Below are 22,910 nucleotides of genomic sequence, written 5' to 3'. Positions count from 1 at the left end.
CGGCGCCGGGACACGGCTACAGGATCCAGCCCGCACCTTTCCGCGGCGGGCAGGGCGGGTGCTAAGAGAGAGGCGGGCGGGGCAGAACGAGCCTCGTGGCTGCCGCCTGATTGGCTGAAGAGCCCGGCCCCAGGTTATAAGAGCCGCCGGCCGCGGGCGCCGGGCGCTGCCGAGCCTGGGAGCCTGCCCGCGCCGCCCGGAGATTGCCGAAGCGCCATGCGGCGCGCCAGCCGAGACTACACCAAGTACCTGCGCGGCTCCGAGGAGCTGGGCGGCAGCGCCCCCCAAGAGGGCTCGCAGCAGCCGCAGTCGGTGCCGCCGGCCCATCCGCACCCGCCGCCGCCTCTAGCCTCCGCCACTGCCAGGGCCCTGCTGGTCCCGCTGGTGCTGCTCGGGCTGGGGCAGGTGGTGTGCAGCGTTGCGTTGTTCTTCTGCTTCAGAGCCCAGGTAGCGTCGCGGCGCCCGAGCAGCCCTGGGGTACAGAAGGCGGGAGGGGAGGACGTGGGTGCCGGGTGCCTCTCGGGCTGGGCAGAGGCGGAGGTCAGGTGCACGGACCCCAGTGTCTGCAGAGTAACCCAGGGGCGCGTGCACTCGAGCGCCCGGGGGATCTGCTCACTGCAGGGGTTGGGTTATGAGACACGGGCTGCTTCTTCGTCTCTTGCTTACTCTCCAGGTGCTCTTGATCTGAGAGGCGGGGGAGGAGGGTTGGAAGAAGGTGGGCTCCAATCAAGGGAGTCGTGCCCTGGGGGTGAGCTGGGCAAACTGAGTTTATTCACGTCTCGCTTGGGGGAAAACGGAGTCTAGTTCAGGACAAGTTAGTTTTACCCACTTCTGTTTCTTACCACTGTCCCGCTGATTAAAGGGGCCATCTGCCATGCTTGGTCCATGTACGCTACACCCGGATGCTTAGTTTCGCCCAGGGGTGGGAAAGTTTAGAAATAGGCATCATACTATGATGATGACTGTTTCCAGGACATCCAAAAACATACAGGTAAACGAGAATTCAGAAAATAAAGGGAATAATTTGAACAAATCTAAACTAGGTTTGTATGTATGTATGACCCTAACAAATAAGTTTTCCTGTGGCACAGAACAAATAGGGCCCCTAGGCTGAAGTCTGCATTTTATTTAAGTTATCATTGGCTCCCTTTTGGAGAATAACTACTTGCAAACTACTACAAGAATTGTCCCAGGATTGTCTTTAGAGACAACCTTCCTTGTGAATTTGATGCTGCTGCTCTTCACTGTGGAACTTGGTGTGTAATGGCTGGCACAGGGAAAAGATACCTTCTGTAACTTGTTAGCTTATTTCCCAGGAGAGGAGAATTAGACTGCCCTACTAGGCCACAAAAATATGGCAAAGTAACGTTTTCGATTGGGCAATGCTATGCACATTAGTTCTGAGCTGCACGGAGATAGGATGGGAGGGCTCAGGCTACAGTGTTATGCTTTCTAGTGGTTTAAGCTGTTAGAGATTATTTTTTGTTCTTGGAAATTACACTGCATTGGTTGGATTCACTTACGTATTTTTTTTTGCCTGGTACTGCAAACTTTCTCAAAGGAAGTGGGGGGCTGACGTTTGCTCTTTCTCAGGGGTAAAACAAAAGATGGGTCTCTTTCAAGTTTGCAAAAAAAGGAGATTACTAGTTCAGAATAGGTGAACTAAAGATGTTGTAGAATCTGATATAAGTTTTACTGTCCAAAAACTGGAGATATGAGTTTTAATTAGGGTGTTAAGAAGTTTTTATATGTATAGTACAAACACTAGTCTGTCTTCATAGAAATGGTGCCTTTCTTTTCATTTGAAGTCCGTGAAGAAGCGGAAATCTATTTTTCTTTCAGGTCATACTTTAGGTAGACAGAATTGTTCTTGGGCCCAGGACAGACTGGATACATTAACAACAAAATGTACTCTAAATCTAGACCACCTACAGATTGGATGCAGTACAAATGCATGCACATTTAAATAAGTGATTGAAATAAAAAAAGTGACAGTTCCAAATTTATTATAATGTTTATATTTTTACTCGCACCTACTTATTCATTCCTTTCTATTTTCAATTATTGCCAAATGCTTTGTGTTTATTAGTTACCTTTAAAAGATATGTATGACCTGTTCCAAGCTTATACATACTTAATTGACTATACCTTAGCAGAGTGACAGTTCATTTATGGTACTTATTGTAAAGTAGGTTAGAATTACCTGTTTTTTGGCAGCGAAATAGACTAATGTATTTAGACTAAGTAACTCAGCTTGTAGGGTGAAAAAAGTATTCTCTCCATTACAAACCCATTGAAACATCTCCATTAAGACATCTTAACTTATAGAAAACACCCAATAGTATGTTAATTAGTATGCTATGAAGTCATTGCAACTAAACTTACTTGGCAAAATAAACAAAATACATTTAGTCATATAGAATCCTTGACTTTTTTTTGCCTCTTTTTGAAGTAAACAATGTGAAGTCTGTGAGGTTATACAGGTGTAACAAAGGGCAGAATTATTCCCATGGCATATACATTATTGTTTAGTCTGCATAATGTAAAAGCAGCAATATAAATATAATTCTACACTTAGAGCCTGATCCTCTAACTGATCTGAAACTCCTATTGACTTATAAAGGATTGAGTCCTTTATTTGTAATTCTGAACTAGTTCCAAAATATCTGAATGACCCAACTTGATACTAGATTTGCACAAAGTATTTCTCTACAATTTGTAGACACAATGAGACTTCAGTATTTTTTAATGTCATCTCTCTCTGTACGGAGAAATAGAATAGTTCACATAAAATACAAGAGAACGTCGTTAATTCACACTATTGAATGGTAACCTATTCCAGATTTTCAGAAATTTTGATATAGTCAGAATGGGAAACAAACAGAAATTATGTTGCCTGACAAAATGCACTTAATCATGCAGCACCTGATTCAACTCCATGAGATCAATGAAAAGACTTCCATTGACTTCACTGTGAATTGGAGCATGACTTTTGACAAGTATAGCTTAACTATTTATGATGCTGATGTACTTCATAGTATACTTACGCACCTTTTAGTATATTTTGTTAAGGTAATGACAGCGTAGCAGTAGGAGTCTTCAGAGCACTCCTCTCAAAGCTGCTGAGCTACTCAGCTGGTAGTGGTGTGTGGATTAACCAAGTGTGAATTAGAAAGGCTTTACTGAACATTTGGAAAAATATACCTTTTAACACAAGACCATTTCACAAGCTTTTTTCATATACCAAGTCTTTCAGATTTCTGTTACTATTCTGTGAGTAAGCCAACCAACTAGTGGATAAATGAGAACTGGCTTGTGTAAGTTATTTGAACTTTCAAAAAGCCTTTTTGAAAGTGCCACAGAAGAGGCTGTTAGGGAAAGCAAGTAGTGATAGAGTGAGAGGTGAAGTTCTTTGATAAATTGGAAGCTGGCTAAAAGGCAGAACAGCAGCAGGAATAAATGGTCAGTTTTCAATGTGAGAAAAGGTTAATGATGGTTCCATACAAGGGTAGATGTTTAATAAACAAAGCTGATTGAAATATTTTATTTAAAACCTTTTTCAATGAAACTGACATCTTTGGAAATAAAAAATGTTTTTTTGAAAGTGTTTGGATTTTTTTCAATTATAAAACTAAAACTTTTTCCAATTTTCATGGAAAATGTTTTGGGTTTTGTTTCTTCCCCCTTCTCTCCCTTTCCCCTCTTTTCCTTTTGGCCACTAGAAGAGGGGAGAGAAGGAGTCCAAAATGAAGTTTTCATTTTTTTCCAGAAAACTTGAAATTTTTAATGAAACAAACTTAACCATTTTTTACCAGCTCTATAAATAAATGTATTCCTTTGGACTCTGTGGGGTGGGGGAGGTTCAGTAGGGTGACAGACTTTACCAATGAGATAATATGTAGGTTAATCAAAACTGGAAAAGACTGAGGCACTTCAGTGGGGCATAATGTACTAGAATGATGGGCCACATGTTGGCAGGTGAAATTTAGTCTTGACAAATGCATGGTAATGTATATCAGAAAAAAAGTATGAACTATTCATACATGTTTGTAGATTCTACATTGTGTAACCGCTCACAAAAAGTGACAATTTGATACTGTGGAGAGCTTAATGAAAACCTCAACTCATTGTGCAGTGATAGTGTAAAAAAAAAAAAGGCAAGCTAACTGTTAAAATATGTAACAGATAGCATAGAAAATAATACTGAAAATATTGTAATGGTGTTCTTTTGACCTGAATATCAACAAACTTCTTGGAAACTATTTTGATATTTGATTTTGATTGTATGTGTGAGATTAATTCCCAATGCCTTTCCTAAAAAAAAGTTTTCCTGCAGCTTTATCTCTCTCTTTCTCTCCCCCGTGCCACAACTGTGTGTAATGTCTATTTGATGCTATGGGAATTTGGTGACTAACTTTTATAATGTTCCTCTGATTAATATTGTGGATTCCTATAAACTTCTGTTTAGAATTTTACTCAGGCAAGCTAATTTTCAAAAACAATAAAAACAGTATGGGAATGGCAGTGGGTGGGTGAGTATCCCTTGAAAGACTGCAGCAATCAACTAGGTTAACTGACCACCACAAATCAAATGTTCTCCCTGGAGCCCTATAGTTTTCTAACTTCACCAGAATTATTTAAACTAATCCTGCACATCTTTTCAGAGCCATCAGTAATCACATAAATTTCGCAGTATATCCCCATCAACCTTTCTAAGTACATTCATAAAGATGTTCTCCAGGGTATTGTCCAATAGCATTTAGTAAATGAGGTACTAAATTAGAGATAATCCAGATAAATACTTTAATACAATCCACTGTTGATCTTGTTCAAGCAACATTCCATTTGATGCACATGATTTATTGCCTATTGATGATGTCTTTGAAGCTATGCTGCAGATGAACTTGACTTGCTATATACCGGATCTGGCCCCTACAAAGTTTGATCTTCTGTTTGTGTTACAACACCCATGTCAGCTTTTTTTCAGAAGCGTTTATTTTGATTACATTCAAAACTGCAGTAGTAACCTCTTGGCAGTAGTGGTTGCCACTGAAAAGTAAACATATACTTGAAGTTACTATATTGTAGATAAGAATTTCAAGGGGGGGGGCTACATGAGTTAGAAACCCAACTCCTGGTGAATAGCCCTAATCCCTCAGGTCCCTTTGATAATTCCAGCCTACATTTATTATTCACTGCAGTTTGGCATCTATTAGTAAATATTAATTTGTTTTAAATGGTAATCACTGTGTTCTAAAATTCACTCTTGATCAGAAGTTTTGGTTTTTTTTATTTTAGGCTAGCTTGAATCTTTTTCATTCTCATGCTTTAGAATGCATATAAAGGAATTCATTTGGGGTTTTTTGGCTAGCAATTCTGTATCAGCTAACCTTACCTCTGGTATTCCATTAAGTTCAATACTTTCTTTAACATGCTTTCCATTGATCACACATTACATTTGCATGGCCCTGTGTTCTGTCTTCTTGAGTACAAATGATACATGTTTATTTTTGCTTGGACTCCTGAGAGAAGGCTGCTTTACTTTCTTTTCTTCAGTATGTGAAATAAATGGTTTTATGATTCAACTCTAAGACACAGTGCTTACAATATTTTAAATTCCAGTCACTCTTTAAAATAATGTAGAAAAAGAGCTGCTTCAAATTGGATGGCAATAGATTCTAAGCCTATGCTTCTAAATCTTAACATATTTGATTCAATCACAGAAGTTAGCCTAACAGTACTTTTTAAATCTTCAGTCCATCCCTCTGCTAATGTAGGAGTATTCTCCATGGTACATTTTATAGTGGGTTTTCTAGCTGAGTTTGAAAGTTCCAAGTATTGGGCTTCTACCACATCCCTCAGATGGCTGTTCCACAGACCAGTATGTCTGGCTATTGAGATGTTTTCCCTGATATTTGGCCTAAGTTTTCTCTTTGTTCATTTCATTGCATTTCTAGTTGTTATAACCTCCTTGTACCATGTTCAGTAATTCCTCTCCTTTCATGAGGTTTTCACCCTTCAAGTATTTGTAGGCTATTACGTTTTCTCCACACACTTGGTTATCACCTAGCCATGCTTATATGTATTTAACATCTTTCCTTATAAATGCCTCAAAGCTACTGATAATTTTTGCAGTGCTGTCCTGAACTGCTTCAGTTTGTCAATAAATATCATGTAGTGTGGTGTACAGAGTTGAAGGCAGTTTTTCCTTGTCACAGACCAAGCAGAGAGAAAATTGACTTTACCACTACAAAATGTTGTTCATCTTTTAAAGCTGTTTGACATAAAGACACTGATCCATGTACTGGCATCTTCTAAGCTTGATTAATTCATTTTTTATGTAATTACCCAGTGGTTACAGTTGGTGCGAAATCATTCTTCATGTGATCAGGTTCCAAATTTACTGATCATTTGTTTGATTCATTCCAAACTTATTAATTTTCATGATCTCTGTTCCATTTGCTGCACAGGCAAAATATAGAGTCCCTTTTAAGATTTCATGGAAATACTCTGTCCTGTTATCCCATGTCCTACAGTTATATATCCCTAGGAAATTTGGGGAAAAAAGGATGAGTAAGTTAAAATAACTCTAAGTCCAGCACTTAATCAGCAAAGCATAATGCATATTAAAAGAAACTTTTTTTCATGCTCCTACTATATCTGAAAGTCCTTATGAGTTTATCTGGTGTGATTTTACTTTAATATAAGACATCTGTTTTTGCTTACCATTTACTTATTTTGCGTGAATAGAAGTTTTGTGTGTTGAGCATATATTTTATAGCAGTAAGAGATGAGATTAGTATGACATTGCATTGAGTGGCTTACAAGTGTACCTTTTGGTTATACAGAGTTAAGGTCTATTGGACAAACTTAGATTATGGATGTTCTTAAACCTATTTCAGATGGACCCTAACAGAATTACAAAAGAAGACACTCGCTGTTTCACAGCACTTTTAAGACTTCAAGAAAGCACAGATTTGCAAGAGACAACACTGGAAAATCAGGAAGCAAAATTAATCTCCGAATCATGCTGGAGAATAAAACAGGCTTTGCAAGGAGTTATGCAGAAGGTGAGTGCACCCTGAGAATTAAACTAATATTTAAACTTACGTGAGCTTCTGAAAACCTGGAGAGAGAGAGAAGTTTTTAGGGGGGGAAAAAACCTGTTTCCTATTACTTCACATAGAACTAGTGGTTGCACTGTAATCTTTAACATCTTTGGTATTTTGTTGCATTTGTTCATGAACCCCTTGGTAGTGGTTCACCATGTCTGTATGCAGACTAATGGTGCTTTGACTAGCATTTTTCTCTTTTTATTTATTTATTTATTTTGTTTAAAGAGGAGAAAGTTTGGATTCACACTAGGAGGAAAAACAATGTTTGTGGTTAGTTGATTGGCCAATTTGTCACTCAGGCTAGTCCAAATGGTAGTAATTTATCCCAGTATTTGTATAGACTTATCAGCATTTTGGTTTTGAGAGAGTTAGAGTATCTTTTTTTTTTTTTTTTTTAACCTCCAATCTTTCTGATTGTGTCCCTGGTGAGTTGGATGGGACATCATTCTTTTGCCAAACAAGATTCCCAAGCAGAGGGAAGGTGGTGGGCAAGCAAAATACATCTCTCCTTTTTTCCCCCTTTGCCCTCCGTGCATGGAGTGGGATTCCAGGAGTGACACTCCGCCATGTGTGAGAGATAACTGCTCCTGTTCTTTGCACAGAGAACTCAGTCTCCCACATGCCAGTTCTCTCTGTTGTGTGGGGACCATTCCTCCTGAGGGAGAATGAGAACTCTGTAGGCCCAGTGAGGGAGTTGACACCACTGAGCAGAGTGCAGGATAATCTTACAGCAGTGGGATAGTAGGATAATGAGGACAAACACAAGATAGTTTGAAATAATTCAAGATACATAGCAGTCCTCTTACTTTACGATAGCTGAGAATATGGTTATGTCTACCCTATGTACCTTTTAGTGACACAGCTGTGCCGCTACGTTTGGGGGTGCGTTTTTTTCACACCTCAACAACAAAAGTTTTGTTCAGTTTCCAGTGTAGACAAAGCCTATGTATCTGGTAGAAAGGGGCTAAAACTAGACAACACACCTTTTTAATATAATTTTACAACAGTTGCATTGTACACATGGAGTTGCACACATACCCATTAGCAGATCCTTTGTGTTAATGAGTCTGAACAATGTAATAAGGAAGTCTTGATTAGCATGATAACTAGGTAGCTCCTGCTTGGCATTTCAGAGTTACAGCTTACTCCCAAACACTAAGGGCACATCTTCACTGCCACGTCAGCACTTTAATGTGGCTTGTGTAGTCGTGGCACAGCGCTGGGAGAGAGCTCTCTCAGTGCTCTAAAAAAACCCACCTCCACGAGGGGCGTAGCTACCAGTGCTGGGAGCGTGGATCCCGGAGCTGGTGCACTGTCTACACTGGCACGTTACAGCGCTGAAACTTGCAGTGCTCAGGGGGGTGTTTTTTCACACCCCTGAGGGAGAAAGTTGCAGCACTGTAAAGTGCTAGGGTAGACAAGCCTGAACGGGGAAATTAGTCAGATAAAGTCATTAGCCATAATGGGGATGTGGGGCGAGAGGGGAAACTGGACAAATTTGGTGTACCTGTCACAATCACCCAGGTTCCTAAGGGCAATTTATGCTTTTGATCTCCTAGCACATTCATATGAGTATTTTGTGCTATTTCAACCTAATTGCCATCTAATAAAGAATTATTACATTGCTGAGAGTGCTAAATCCTTGACTTTTGTTTTATAATAGTCTCATGTGTCAGAATCCCTTGGTCCATTACTTCTTTGCTGTCTTCATCTGTACTATGGATTATACCATAGGTTACATGAATAGTACAGACTAGTTTTGTCTGAGGATAATTATAGTAACTCCCTCAGTTATATGAACTCCTGTACATTCCTAAGATTTCAGATATTTTGCCCCTTCCTTCCGTCCAGCCTGTCTCCTTCAAAGACTGTCAGGAAAATTTGGACTCAGCTGTTGGTGTTCTCCTAATATTTGCTGAAATCATCCACCATATACTTTAGAGGGGAGGAAAAGGAGTTAATGGCAAGTGTGCATATTTGTATTCTGTGTGCATATAGTGCATTATTCTTCCAGGGAGCTCTGTGGATGGAGTGTGTAGTTTCAGTAAGTGAATGGTAAGCACTATCTGCTGGTCATTCACTGCTGGTTAATCAACAAAGGCGTTGGCTTTAGTGGAAGCTGCATGTCCTGTCATCCTGACTGATGTTTATTTTGGTTGATGGCTATTAGTTTAAGAGAACAGTAAAATTTCTCTCACCAAAATAATCCGATTTTGAATTTATTTGAACACAGTAAAAGAGAATGTATATGAGACACTGGGTAACCAGATCTGCATCCTAGTTCATTTGGCCCTATGTGTTGACACTGAAGGAGGGAAGTCAAAATAAGAGAAATAAATGCTAACTTAGCCTCACGTGCATCTCTTCAGCTGAACGAGCCTATATCCCAGCTGTTAAAGGGCCAATGTCAAGGTAAAAATCATGGGTTGGATTCTGTGGCTTGCACCATCTCCATCTTCACTGCTCCGACAATGCAAAGTGGCTGGAAATTGGCTGGATCTCTCTTTGTTCTAGCCCCTGGTATAAGGGGCATACCGGGAACATGGGAAAGCGTTCCTTTCCTATCAGAATATTACCACATGTATGTTTTTAAAATATACACTTCTTTATTTGCAATACTAATTATACAATAAGCTACTGAAATGCAACACTTTAAAATCTAATTAACTTCTTGTCATTTATGATTTTTTACTTTTTGCACTTCACTCAGTTTGTCCAATGAAAATAGACTAATCAGTTTCATGTTCTATGTAGCAGGCTGCATTTTCTAGTTTTCTGTGCACTGGTACGTATCTGCATATGTTCCTTGCATATGTATAGATTAGTGTTTACATCCACAACAGGGACTAATCTGGAAGTATTTTAGCGCTCCCACTAAAGTCATTGGGTGTTTCATTGCAGGATGGGGCCCAAAACATTTCCCCCTTTTTTAAAAAAAAAAAAAAAAAAAAAAAAAAAAACTCATTAAAGCATTTTCTAACTAAATCTAATATTTATGCCGATATTACTTGACATGTTTTTGGGTGATGGAAATGTTGCTTAGAGAGCAGCATGTTCAGGGGCAGCACATTTAAACTATTATTGTTTTACAAGTATCAATAATGTATTATGGGGTTGTTCATCCTTGGTGTGGTGTTTTCTCATCACAGACCAGATTCTGATCTCAAGTACCTGTGCACATCTGGAGTAACTTTGTCGTCATCAGTGGAGTTACTTTAGATTTACACTGATGTAGCTGAGATCAGAACATGGTCTCAGCTTTAGGTAGACAAGTAATATACCGTAATTTTCTTGTTTGTGGTTGCATGGCTTGGCTTGGCTGCTTTTTTTCTTTCATGTAACCCTGAAAGCCCTTTGGCAGTCCAAACACAGTGACCACACTTTTTAAAAAGACTACCATAAGTCTGGCAGTAAAGAGAGAAGGACAAACACATAGCTGGGGTCAATTTATGAAGTAACACTTTTTTGGCAGTGCTCCTGGACCCTGGCAGCTTCAGGCCTAAACTAGCCTCCCGCATGGCAACAAAACACTTCACTGCTAGACCTCCAGGATGGCCCTTATAAAGACTTCTATGTGCTTAACAAACATTCTAAGCACATGTGGTTATTAACAAAGTGCTTCAGAGGCAAGGTTTCAGAGTTACAAGTTGTCCAATATTTGTGATCGTGATCCTGCAACCTCTTCTGTAACAGATACTGGGAATACTGATATTAAGAGTTACAGGATTGGTGTCTTTAATGTAGTTTCTGGAGAATTCTTCAAACCGCTGAATTTCCTGCAAGATGATCAGAATCTCTTCCTGGTATCAATTAGTTTTAAATGACCAGAGGTAGTAGCATTAAATATAGCGCCATAAGGGATTACTGTAATATAGCTGAATGTCAAAAGGGTCCACTTAGGTTTCAAAAGCCTGGAGGCTTTTTCAAACATATTTTCATCCCTTTGTTCGAGACTGCGGGAAGGGAAATTGCACAAAGCCTAAGAGAATAAAATTATACTAAGCTCTAGAATTCATAAATTAATTTAAAATAGCTTTTCTAAAAATAGTAATATTAGATACAAATAAGTACAATTTCATAAGTACAATTAGACTTAGGCTTCTATGTCAGTTAGGTGCTTTTGAAAGTTTTACTTGTAATTTTAGGTCTGATACCTAGCTATCTACCGGGAGGTAAAGTGTTGCATCCTTTTGGTAAGTAGAATTCCCAACTCTCCAGGAATATAAAACACCCTACCCCTTGATGGCTTGTGAAATGTTAGACTAGCAAACCGGATGTAAACCCCTTAAAAAGGCCTGCTTTTATAAAAGCTAAAATTGCTGTTCTGCTCTGATGTTTTTCTGCTGGGTTGTGTGAAAACCCAAGGGGACCTTTACTGAAATAGACATTCTGTTTAATAAATAAAATAAAGTGTAAAAAAAAAAAATCATAATATACCAGGATAGTCTCAGCAAAGGCTTTTTTCTGTTTTATGAAAATAAGACCTTTGTAAATGCATCACATGTTAAAAAAATTCACTAAACTGCAGATTCATTTGGTTTTGAAATGCTTGCCTGGTTAGCACTGAAGATTTTGGGGCAATTTAATACTTGCTGTAGAGCAGTCTGAGTTGAATTTCTGGCCTATAATTGTGGTGGTTACTACATGATTATAGTAAGCCCAATCCTACAAACATGCACATGCTTAATTTTACTACTGTGAGTAGGCCCATTGAAAATGTAGACGTGGGTCAGCGTTTGAAGGATCAGGGCCTTAGAAAGTTTGAATAGGTAACTGACTGCCTGCAAAAATCAAAATATGGTGCATTGTAGTTTTAAAAAGAAATTATAATAAACTATTAAGATTTGGAACATTGTTTATATCCGGGTTTAAGTATACAGAGTAAGACTGAAGTATGTGACTATGACCTGAAAATTAACCTATAACTGGGAGTAATTTGGGGTGTTAGCTGTGTTCTATTCCTGCTTTGTGCAAATCCTAATTGTACTCAGTTTGCTGTAAATGTTAGTGAGGTAGAATCATAAAGTGAATACATCTGTGACAGGGTACATCAGTGATACTCAGATCTCAGTGGTTCCGGAACCAAATTAGAGATCAGTTTTACCCAAATGACCCACAGTTGTGTGAATTCATTGTTTCATTTACTGTAGTACTATATAGTCATATTTAAACAGTATGACGGGAAATATTTATTTTAATTTTTATTATCCATATCAGGGGTCGGAACCTCTGGCACGTGGCTCGCCAGGGTAAGCACCCTGGTGGGCCGGGCCAGTTTGTTTACCTGCCACTTTGGCAGGTTCGGCCAATCGTGGCTCCCACTGGCCGCGGTTCGCTGTCCCAGGCCAGTAGGAGTGGCAGGAAGCCGTGGGCAGCACATCCCTCACCTGCGAGTCGCGTGCCAGAGGTTGCTGACCTCTGATCGATCTCTCTCTTTTATTTTTTTATATATATATTATAAGAGAATCTCACAGCAAAATGACTGATCAAGTATTTTATTAACTACAATTGGTTAATATAGTAGAAGCATACTGATAGGTTGTTAACTTAGATTGGTTAATTATTAAATCACAGTGTTTTAATACCATGTGCTGCAAACATTTGCAGGAGACACATTAAAGAGCCACTTGCGGCTCATGAACCACACTGAGTATCACTTGGGTAGATGATCCCTGCCTGGCATTGTGCCAAAAAGGGATTAGTCTCCTGTGTCAGATTCCCCTGAAACCACTGCTGGGATTGTAGAAGAGTGCAACTTCATGAGTGCTGTACTATAGTTCGCTGTACAATGAAAGCAATTAGTCTTTGTGTGGTCTCTCAAGAAGGATGTAATTTGCAGTAAATATACTTCCTAATCAACTGGACAGTTAACTAATCCCTTCAAACAAATCTAGGACTAAATAATCATGTCCCCAAATTACACAGAATGGGAAAATTACCAAGCAAATACTTCCATGGCTCTGAAGCAACACAATAAAGAAGGGATTATCCCCTCTAGGGAAGGAGGATGGGGGCTGGCCGGGGGATGGGTGGGTCTGGGCTGGAACCAAAGGGTACTAATCTCATGGATGCTCTGAAATAAAGGGTGTCCTCTCAGAGGGCCTGTCCATCATTATGGTCTCTAGATCTTCCCCCTCATGGTTGCATGTCCTCTTCAGGGACCTTGTAGCTATTGGCACAAGGGAATATTCAGTGCCCACTGTTGTTGCTCTTACCCCTTCAAGTGAGGTAACAAGGTCCGTGTGGGTGGATAAGCGGTTGGTGCTGTAGTTCATATTGGCACAGTAGATCTTTGCTTACGTCCAGTCTTGTGTGTGACTAAACCGCAGCTTGTGCTGACCCACATATTCTAATAACTGGCATGAAAGCAGAAGAACCAGTGAGGGGAAGGGGGCTGAATTACAACTTTCCCACCAACATTGGGGAGGGAACGCTTTGCAACTTCAACAAAAATAAAATTCATCTGCTTCTTTGCTCAGCTGTACAGCAGAAAGTATCTTATCTATAAACTCATCAGCATTTCAGCAGAGCTACTTTACTTTGATAGTCATACTATGACTTTCATGCTGCTGTGGCTTTCCATTTTGGTTTAGCATTTAGACGCCTACTGAATTATGCTCACTTTCCCCTTTCAGCAGATATCTACACACAGAGCACCTTCATTTAATTGTGGTTACAAAGTTACATAAAAGCAACATTTCCTTGATATTTAGAATTGGTGTTACATATCAAACTCCACAAGATGGCAGTAATTCAGAATACAATGGATTATTGCAAATTTAGATGAATATCTAGGAGCTCTGTTGCAAATAATATTGAGAATTGGCAAGAGAACAAACAGTAAAAGAAATAATAATGCATTACAAAACGCACTTGGTTCATTTATTTTGATAGTCCCTGTCCCAAAGAATTTAGACTAAAGGATAAACCTACAGAAAACAGGGACACATTGAAAAATCTGAGATGAGGGATTGATTGTCATCTGCATCATAAAACCTCTGATTATTATTTATTTGTATTATCATACTATCTGGAGGCCAACTAAGGTTGGAGTTCCTTTGGGCTAGGCACTGTACAAAACCAGTATGGCAATCTCTGCCCCGAAGAGTGTGCAATATAATTACACAAGACATGCGGTAGGAGAAGGAAAGTTTTACCCCCATTTTAGATGGGGAACTGAGGCACTGAGAGTTTGACTTGCCCAAGTTTGTGAAGCCTGGGGCAGAGCTGGGAACTGTACCTGGAACTCCTGAGTCCCAGTTTTGTGGCTTACCCACAAAACACTGCTTCCACTCATTAAAGTTACAATTTCAGTATCTACTTGCGAAAAAGATCCGGACGGAAGTAGATCAGGACTGGAATGTTGGGGAGTGACTGTTCAGGAGCAGAGGTGCATATGTGGCAGCTTAAATATCTCTTGGTTTTGCTATGCCTGGCTCTACCAATACATAGCTTGTTTTCATTAACATTGAAATTCACTTACAATTTTAATTAACACTTGTCCAGGCTGTGCTTGGGCCTTGTATGAATGTGCAAGGTGCCTTACCCATCTCATTCTTGCATACTCTACAAAGGGCCAGGCACACTTGCAATCCCTTCACTCATTTGTGTGCAGGGACAGCTGCCTGCTGATCTCTAGGGCACAAGCCCCATCCCAAAGGAAGAAGCATCATTGTCCTTCTGCAACAGCCCCCGTAAATGGCTGGTTGTGAAGGAGAGAATTCTCTGCAGCCTCCTAAGCACCCATAAAGGGTGATGCAGTCAACATGCTCAGCCTCCCTGAATTCTTGTGAATGTGACTGCATGCTGCCCCTGTATGGCACAGTCCTGCCCCAGGTATCTAAATTACTCCATATTGCACAATGTTCAGTGTGACAAATATTTACTTTACTTTGCTCAATACTTGGTGGTTCTGACCATTTACACTTAAAGAAATGCATTTACTCTAAGCACAGTGACATTAAAAGGTTGTAGCCATCCTTTCAGCATGATCTTCAGTTTTCAGACAGTACCCCTGATAATTGTATAGTCGAAGATATTGTGAAGTAATTATAAACACCATTCCTGTTTTCCTTTTTTGGAAGTATTGGACATAGTGCCCCCATTATAGAAAGGGGCTGATTCTTGTTGACCCTTGTGGTCACGTTTTACATCCTGGAAGGTTGAAAACATATATTCCAGACACCTGAATACACAGTGATGAAAAATTATTTCAACATTATCTGCAGTACAGTACATTATTGGGGACATGACAGTATAGAGTAATAGCTCTTTTTCATTTTAGGAGATACAGCGCATCATTGCTGGAAGAGAGCCACCAAGATCAGGAAAAGGTAATAAGTGGCTTATAATAAGTATTTGAAATCCTACTAAATTTGTTTCTTTTGAGTTAATGTAACTTCTTTTATCTCTAGCTATAATGGAAGCACCATGGTTTGATCTGTCCAAGAGAAACAAACCTGAGAAGCAGCCCTTTGCACATCTCATTATTGATGATAAAAATATTCCAGCTGGTAAGTTCACTTTTAATCAGATATTTCTGTAAGAACATTTTGGCTGCATTACACAGTTTTGAACAATACATAAAGCCCTGGAACAAAGACTTTCAAAAGTGTCTGATGATCAGGACTAGCAGGAGAATGAAATACAAACGAAGGGATGGATTTTAAATTGGAAGGCTGTAATTTTGTTAACTTGAATGGAGGTCTTATCCCCCACACCCAAATACCAGACATTGGAGTGCAGTGTGATGCTAAATGGCCTCTGTGCCAATATCCAGGTTTGAATCTAATCCTTAGGACTCAGCACTCCTCTGGATTTTCTTGCTTTTCCCCTCAAGTGGGAATGAGGGTACACATGAAGGGCACCTCAGTCTGTGAAGGCTTAAGGTCTCCTCTTCCTCCAGGCTAATTGGGGCCACCATTCTGGGTATTATGTTTACTCCTGGGAACTGGCCTCTTTGAGCCTCTCACTTGCACTAGACCTCAGATATGGTGGTGCCAGCAGATAGCTTGCCCACACCACACTTCCGGGTACCTGCCTCCCATCAATCCAGTCTGTAAGTTCTCCCAACCACATCAGTCCCTGTGTCTGATAAACATGCCCATTTTCCCTGTAATGCTCAGGAACGCCACCCCTGAATCTTCTGCGTGTGATCTCTGTGCCATCAGTGTTCACAAAGACTCTGGTGACCTTTTGGTTCACACTCTTCCAGGCCCAATCCACAGAAGCAGGGTTGATTGCTCCAGTCAGACCCACCTTGTGAGCATTTCAGTACAACCATGGTTGGCGACCAGCAACAGCTGGGTACTCTGGCTGATGTTCCTGTTAGCTCCCGAGTCTCAAATCCACCCCCATCTAAAACCCAAGATCATTTTCCCTTCAGTGAATATTCAAGACATAGATAATTTGCCCATCAGGGAGCACAGAAGAGGCATGCGCTTGGCCTACAACATGCTGCTCCTCCTAAATATTAGAGACCGACAACTCTGCCCTGAAAGCCCATCTGTGACTTGCCTGCTGTGTTCCTTCCCTCTTGTGGGCTCAATGCACTATCAGGTGTCTGTAAATCCAGACATCTGCCCTTGTTCCCATTGTAGGGAAGGCGTAGGCTAGAACATTTCAATCACGAGTCCAGCCACCTGGATCCTTCAGATAATCAAATGCCTCGAATGTTGCTGCACAGGTCATAAAGGAATGCATGCCAAAGTTTGCTGGACTGCACCTTATACACAGACTAAAACCTTTCTCAATATTGCAGCAAATGGATATCTGGTAAGGTAGCTGCCATTGCCATGTGCAATACAATATCTGGCTCTTGTGCAGGGCCAGAAATGTTTGTATGGCTTTCATTGGACATACTTGTTCATCTGGGCATTCTCTTAGCTCTGTTATGGATCCCCACTTCTGCTTGTTCAGCCGTCGACCCTTATTTCACCTGCCCCTCTGCCTGTCCAGTTCATGTCTGGAACTGTCCCTTGGTTTCCCAGACATGACCTGGCCAACACTAAACACTACGAACGCTTAGAGCAATGCCTCTTCCCCGCCACGAACATACTCTGGAGGCAAAGCCTCAACTGACCTAAAAGATCTGTATAGTTATCTGTTGCCTGGCATCTTCTATTAATCCTTCACATTTGGACCAGCCTTCCCAGAGCTTCTTGACCAAGAATCCTCTAACAGATCAGCAAATCTCACCAGCCTGCAATGAAATGACAGGTCAGGGAGATTACCTGATGTGGTGGATGCTGCCAGTCCGTTGTGTACGAACAACTCTGTATATCTAGTCACCTGAAATGGATGCTGAATGTCAGTGAGGCAATGGAATTTTCTGTCAGTCCTAGCAATGTTAGGAGCCATGGCTCTAGAAAAAAATAAATCACTGGCAATGGGTCTTTGGTGAATGCTGCTAACTCCGTGAATCCATACTATTGTCAATACTGGGAACATGTTCTTTGTTGAACATCAGAATATTTTTCAACACAACACAGATGTCTTTAGCTGCATTGCCCATGGCAACCTTGCAGACTCTGTTAATGCGGTGGACCACTGCCAGGTTGTCCCACCAAAAATGAACCTATTGGTTACTAAATTCTTCACCTTAATGGTGACTGCTACCAATACTGGAAGAAAGTCCAAAAACAGATCTCTCAGTATACTTCTTTCTAACCTATCCTCAGGCCATCTCTGGGCACACCAAGTCCTTCAGTCATATGTTCTAAGTCCAACTACATCTGACACATCTCATTGTATTTGTAACCTAGCATCCAATGGGATCACCAGAATGATACCCCCTAAAACTATTCCAAAAATTCCTTCCATGCTATCAACTATTCCCTCATTTTTTTTTTTTTTTTTTTAAATCACCCTTACAAAGCATTGAGGTTCCTTACCTGGAAGCTGCCACCTTAACAGTTATGCACAAAAGCCGTACCCAGAATCTGCCAGTTTACACACACTTTAAACAACCTATATTTACCTATAACCACTTTGGAATAACTTATGACCTTGATCACCTCTACTAACACCCCTAAATTATTCACCTTCCATTGTATCCTGTTTTGATTCCCAAGTATATCAGCCTCCATGGGAGGAATGGGGGAGCAAGGATTTTGGGTGTCTTAGTTTGTGGGTCCCCAATATGAGAACTTAAAAGGGCCTAATTTTCACAAAGTGCTGAATACTTACCTTTAAAGGGTCCAATTTAAGAGGGTATCTCAAGTTGAGGACCCCAGAATTCGAGCCCTCTTGAAACTCTTGGCCTGAGAGCTCCACTAATTGGACCACCTAGAAATATAAGGATCTTGTTCCTGTACAGTTATTACAGAGCTAGAACGATGTATGAATCACCAAGTCTACGTGACTAAGCCATACCCTAGAGTCTTGTATTCATTCAAGCTTTGAGTTAAGCCTATAAGCAGATAATTTTGTATGTAAAGGCTTTTCTGTTACATAAGTATTTGGAGTATTTTCCCACTTGCTTATTTTATGTACCTCAAGTACAATATACGTTGTTATGCTATAGCAAAAATGCACAGTTACGTTGATTTTTTTTAAGTTTTCCTTTATCTCAAGCTAAAGCCATGTTTACTTTTTATTGCCTGTGTTTCTATGAAATTTGCTGTGCCCAATAAATTAAATGTGGAAGAAATATGAAGCTGTCATGCAGGGGAGAAAGGGAACCTGCTACTGAACTTTCCAGATTTAGTTTTCAGATACTGTAGTCTATTTACTACAAACATTCATATGGTTCCCAACACCATAATCTGGCTGCGTTTACATGGTAGACACTTTATGTACAAGGAGCTAATATCCCATGTTGCCCACAATGTTAAAATGCATTGATGAAGAAGACTAGTAAGCCAAATAAGAAAATTGATAAGTCAGGACAAAAGGTTCATCTTACACCAGTTTATGAATAGGCCCAAGCTTAGGTTTATGTGTATTTCCAATAGTAGTGAATTCCATTGGCAAAGAGGAAATCTCTCCCCCTCTATGTGATTTGACACACATTACCGGCTGATTAAATTAGGCAGGTCTACACATAGTCCATGTAAAAACATGTTTGTATTTCTTTCCCTCCCTCCATCCTCCACCCATTTTTGTTTCATCCACCCGTTGCATCGTGTTGACCAAGATAAGCTTTTCTGGGCAGGGATGGTCTTCTTTAACTACATGTACTAGGCACTGTGCAAACAAAGGAGCCTTACTGTAGCCTCCTGGTGCTACTGCAGTACCACTAATAGGGCCCTGGTTTGGAGAATGGTTCCTGTGAACCTCCACTTTGGGACAGTTGCCTGTGTTCATATGGGACACTAGTGGGTCAGAGGGAGAGGTCATCGGAGACGGCTGGTTGGCAGGACAGTAGGGCTTTGTGGGTGGTAACCATTTTTTATTTATTCAGTGCCATAAGTATGCGTGGCTTTTTAAAATAAAAAAAATCCCTCCACCAAGGAGCTCACTGTCTGTTAATTGTTAACTAGACCTTGAATTGTATACAGAAGTTTACTGCCAGCCTATGCAGTGTGTGTTACACAGATGTATTATTTGCGCCTCCATCTATCTGGATTAGTAGGAGAAATAGATAAGCATAAAGTTAGGCAAGTGCAGGTAGAGCATCAAACAGAGGTGGTTGGGAATCATTGACAATGTCAAAATCAGCTGAGAGATTAAGAACAGACAAGAGGACCATAGACTTGGCCAGGAAGAGGCCATTGGTGACTTTATAGTGGCTTTAATGGAGTGGAGAGATGGCAAGCCAACTTTAGGGGAGTTGGAGGAAAGAAAGTTGAGACCGTGTATGTGGGAAAGCACATTCTAGGATGCGGTGGCCAAACTTACTGTCAAAAGTTCAAGAGCTGGGGTGCGCCTGCCGGGGCTCGGGGTTTGTCTTGCAGGGAGTGGGGGTGGCCACTGTTCGGAGACACAGGATTGAGGGAGATAAGTAGTAGCTACTGGTCCAAACAAAAGCTGAAGAAGAGGTCCTAGATTAGAGAAAGGTTGACCATAAGGGTGAGGAAGAAGATATGGCATGGAGCAAGAAAAGTCAGGATTTGGGATTAGTTTGGATACTACGAGAAATCTCTCTGAAATTAGAAAGAGGAAGGGAAGACTGGGAGGGGCAGAGAAAGCCGGCTTTGTTCAGAGAACATCTGTTTTGGCTTTCAAGATATTTTGAGAATCTCAGCTGAGGAGAGACAGGGAAATTATTAGTCATGGGGGCTGCAGTGCAGGAGTCTCAAGAAGTAGATTTATTTAGCAAGGTAAAAGGCAGAGGTGAAGGAGGGAGAAACTTTATACCTGAAAGTACAAAGTCATTGTGGACTTTCCTGTTCTCATGCTGCAAAGCACCTCTGAAGAAAGGGGGAGGGGAGAGCATGGAGATGAGAGAAGACAAGGTTATCGTTTGGTGGGACAGCCACTGTGGGAGTGGGTACAGAAGTGTGTGTGGAGTTGGAGGTGGAATCAACAGATGATGAGAGGGGGAGAGATGAAGCAGTTGAGTTCTGTAGAAAAGCTGAGTGAGTCAGTCTTGAAATGAGTACACGCTTGGGTTAGTGGTGAGTAATATTGAAACAAATTATGTGGTGATGGAGAGCAGTACTTGGTAAAGTCCTGATTAGTTATCAAGACAGTGGTTACCCTGATTATATCAGATAACTATACATTATATTAATACTAACCAAAGCATTTAAGAATAAATAGTTAAGGAGAGCAAGTGTTTTTCCTTGGCTAGTGCAAAATCCACTCTGAAGTATGTTAAATAAACATGTTTTTTAGTTGGGACCATTTTTAGCAATTGATTCCATATAGGATTTGCCAAGATCGGATTATTGGTGAAACAAACCTCATATCCTGATTCATACTAATAGCTGATGCTCCAGAGTAAGGGTGGGTAGGAACAGCTAGTTAGTTGTATTCACAAGGGGAGAGGAAACTTCTTCCTGTCCTTTGTGGCAATTGGCTTATATTCTAAAGCCGGAGACTTATTTGACCTTATCTTAGCCTTTTGGCTACAGTGTCTCTCTCTCCTTCACTTTTACCCTTTACCTTAGTTTATATAGCTACCTTTGTTACTGACACTAAAAATCCAGCCATGGTATCTCTCTTAACTTTGTAGAAAATGTTTGTGAACAAAAGTAACGTTCTGCTAACCTCTTTTTCCCTAGGCACACGCAAAGTGAACCTTACATCCTGGCATCATGACAAAGGGCAGGCAAACTTATCGAATATGACCTTCCGTGATGGAAAACTAATAGTCAATCAAGATGGGTTTTACTACTTGTATGCCAACATTTGTTTTAGACACCATGAAACTTCAGGAGACCTAACTAGAAGAGGGCTTCAGCTGATGGTGTACATGATTAAAACAAACCTTAAAATAAGACGCTCTGATGTCCTAATGAAGGGAGGAAGCACCAAATATTGGTCAGGAAATTCAGAATTTCATTTTTATTCTGTAAACATAGGAGGATTTTTTAAACTAAAGTCTGGAGAAGTAATAAGTATCCAGGTATCAAACCCATCATTACTGGATTCATCTCAAGAAGCAACTTATTTTGGGGCATTTAAAGTAAGGGATCTAGACTGATTCTTGATATTGCCTGTAAATTAATATGTATTTTTTTAGGACTTTTTTTAAGTTTGATGGTTATATAGCTGGGCCAGAGACTACTGGGAGACATGATTGAAAAAAATCTTTAGGGCCCAGTTGCAGTAACTGTAGGCAGAATATAACTCTTCAGGTTGAATTTTGCCCTAGGATTGCTTCAGAGAGATCCCCAGAAAAACATATTAGGGTAAAATTACACAATGGGCCTGATTCTGATCTTACACCAGTTTCATGCCTGTGTAACTCTACTGGCTCCACTGATTTTACACTGACGTAACTGAAATCCAAATCTGGCCTGATGTACTTGTCTTTGAACTGCTAGTTCTAAATTCCACCCTGACTGACATGCTGTTACCCTATTGACTTCAGTGTAAATATGGGACGGGGCAGAATGTGGCCATAGAATTCATTAAGGGCTCAGTCTTACAAGGTGCTGAGTGCTCTGTCCCTGATCTAGCAAAATAATTGAGTTTGTTGTAAACTTAAGTATGTAACTAGTCCCATTTAAGCGAGTGGGGCTATACGGATACTTAAAGTGAAGCATGTGCTTGCTTGCTTTTGTTGAATTGGGGCTAGAGTGGTCAGTCCTTACAGGAATGACCCCTAGTTCACACCATATGTGTTGTAGCTAATCAGGTACTACATTTGGATTATTTAGAAAGGGCTCTTTTAGGGAATCTGACTTTACAGTTTACTTGCAGTTATAGATGACTAATTGCAAGTCTGATTAATTATCATTGCACATCCAATTACATATGAAGAAATCTGAAGTGTTAAATTCCTTTGAACTGTTACATTGTGCCAGAACCTGCAAATACTTTTTTAAGAGGCAAAATATGTATTTTTATAGTCTGTAATATCTAAAGTTATATTTCAGATGTAATGTTTTGTGCAAAAAAATTGTAAATTATATTTGTCCTATAGTGTTTGATACAAAATATTTAAAATCTCTTGCTGTTGTATATTTAATGTTTTTAAACTGTTTTTAATGTATGTTTAACTGGTGCACTTTGTTAATCCCAATGGGAAAATTGCAGCTAAAAGATTGTTTGCAATTAGCAAATGTAATATATTCTTTCTTTTTAACTTAATAGATTTCTGTTAAACTTTTCAGTATTATAGAAAATCAAACTGTCATGAATAATTAGACCAGAAGGTTGGTCACCAGATCCCTTTCAAACCGG

At 40.2% G+C, this 22,910-nt stretch overlaps 1 protein-coding gene across 1 annotated transcript; it reads left to right on the top strand.

Moving 5' to 3' along the window:
• The first annotated feature begins 216 nt into the window (after positions 1 to 216).
• On the top strand, positions 217 to 21,705 carry LOC112103177 (tumor necrosis factor ligand superfamily member 11). Its single transcript, XM_024194803.2, has 5 exons — positions 217 to 447; positions 6,903 to 7,070; positions 15,400 to 15,448; positions 15,530 to 15,628; positions 21,284 to 21,705. The coding sequence occupies exons 1-5, from the start codon at positions 217 to 219 to the stop codon at positions 21,703 to 21,705; spliced, it is 969 nt and encodes a 322-aa protein (XP_024050571.2).
• The last annotated feature ends 1,205 nt before the right edge of the window (positions 21,706 to 22,910 follow it).

The sequence above is a fragment of the Terrapene carolina genome, unplaced genomic scaffold, assembly GCF_002925995.2.
Source record: "Terrapene carolina triunguis isolate 2854851 unplaced genomic scaffold, T_m_triunguis-2.0 Scaffold17, whole genome shotgun sequence".
NCBI classification, from domain to species: Eukaryota; Metazoa; Chordata; order Testudines; family Emydidae; genus Terrapene; species Terrapene triunguis.
The sequence above is the reverse complement of the archived record's forward strand: the minus strand, read 5'-3'. Positions and strand labels throughout refer to the sequence as shown.

What these genes read in the sequence shown, in the direction of transcription:
- LOC112103177 (XM_024194803.2), top strand. Translation starts at nt 217, where the DNA reads ATGCGGCGCGCCAGCCGAGACTACACCAAGTACCTGCGCGGCTCCGAG. An exon ending in TGCAAGGAGTTATGCAGAAG is followed by an intron (nt 7,071 to 15,399) that starts GTGAGTGCACCC and finishes TTTTCATTTTAG; the next exon opens with GAGATACAGCGCATCATTGC. An exon ending in GCCACCAAGATCAGGAAAAG is followed by an intron (nt 15,449 to 15,529) that starts GTAATAAGTGGC and finishes TTTTATCTCTAG; the next exon opens with CTATAATGGAAGCACCATGG.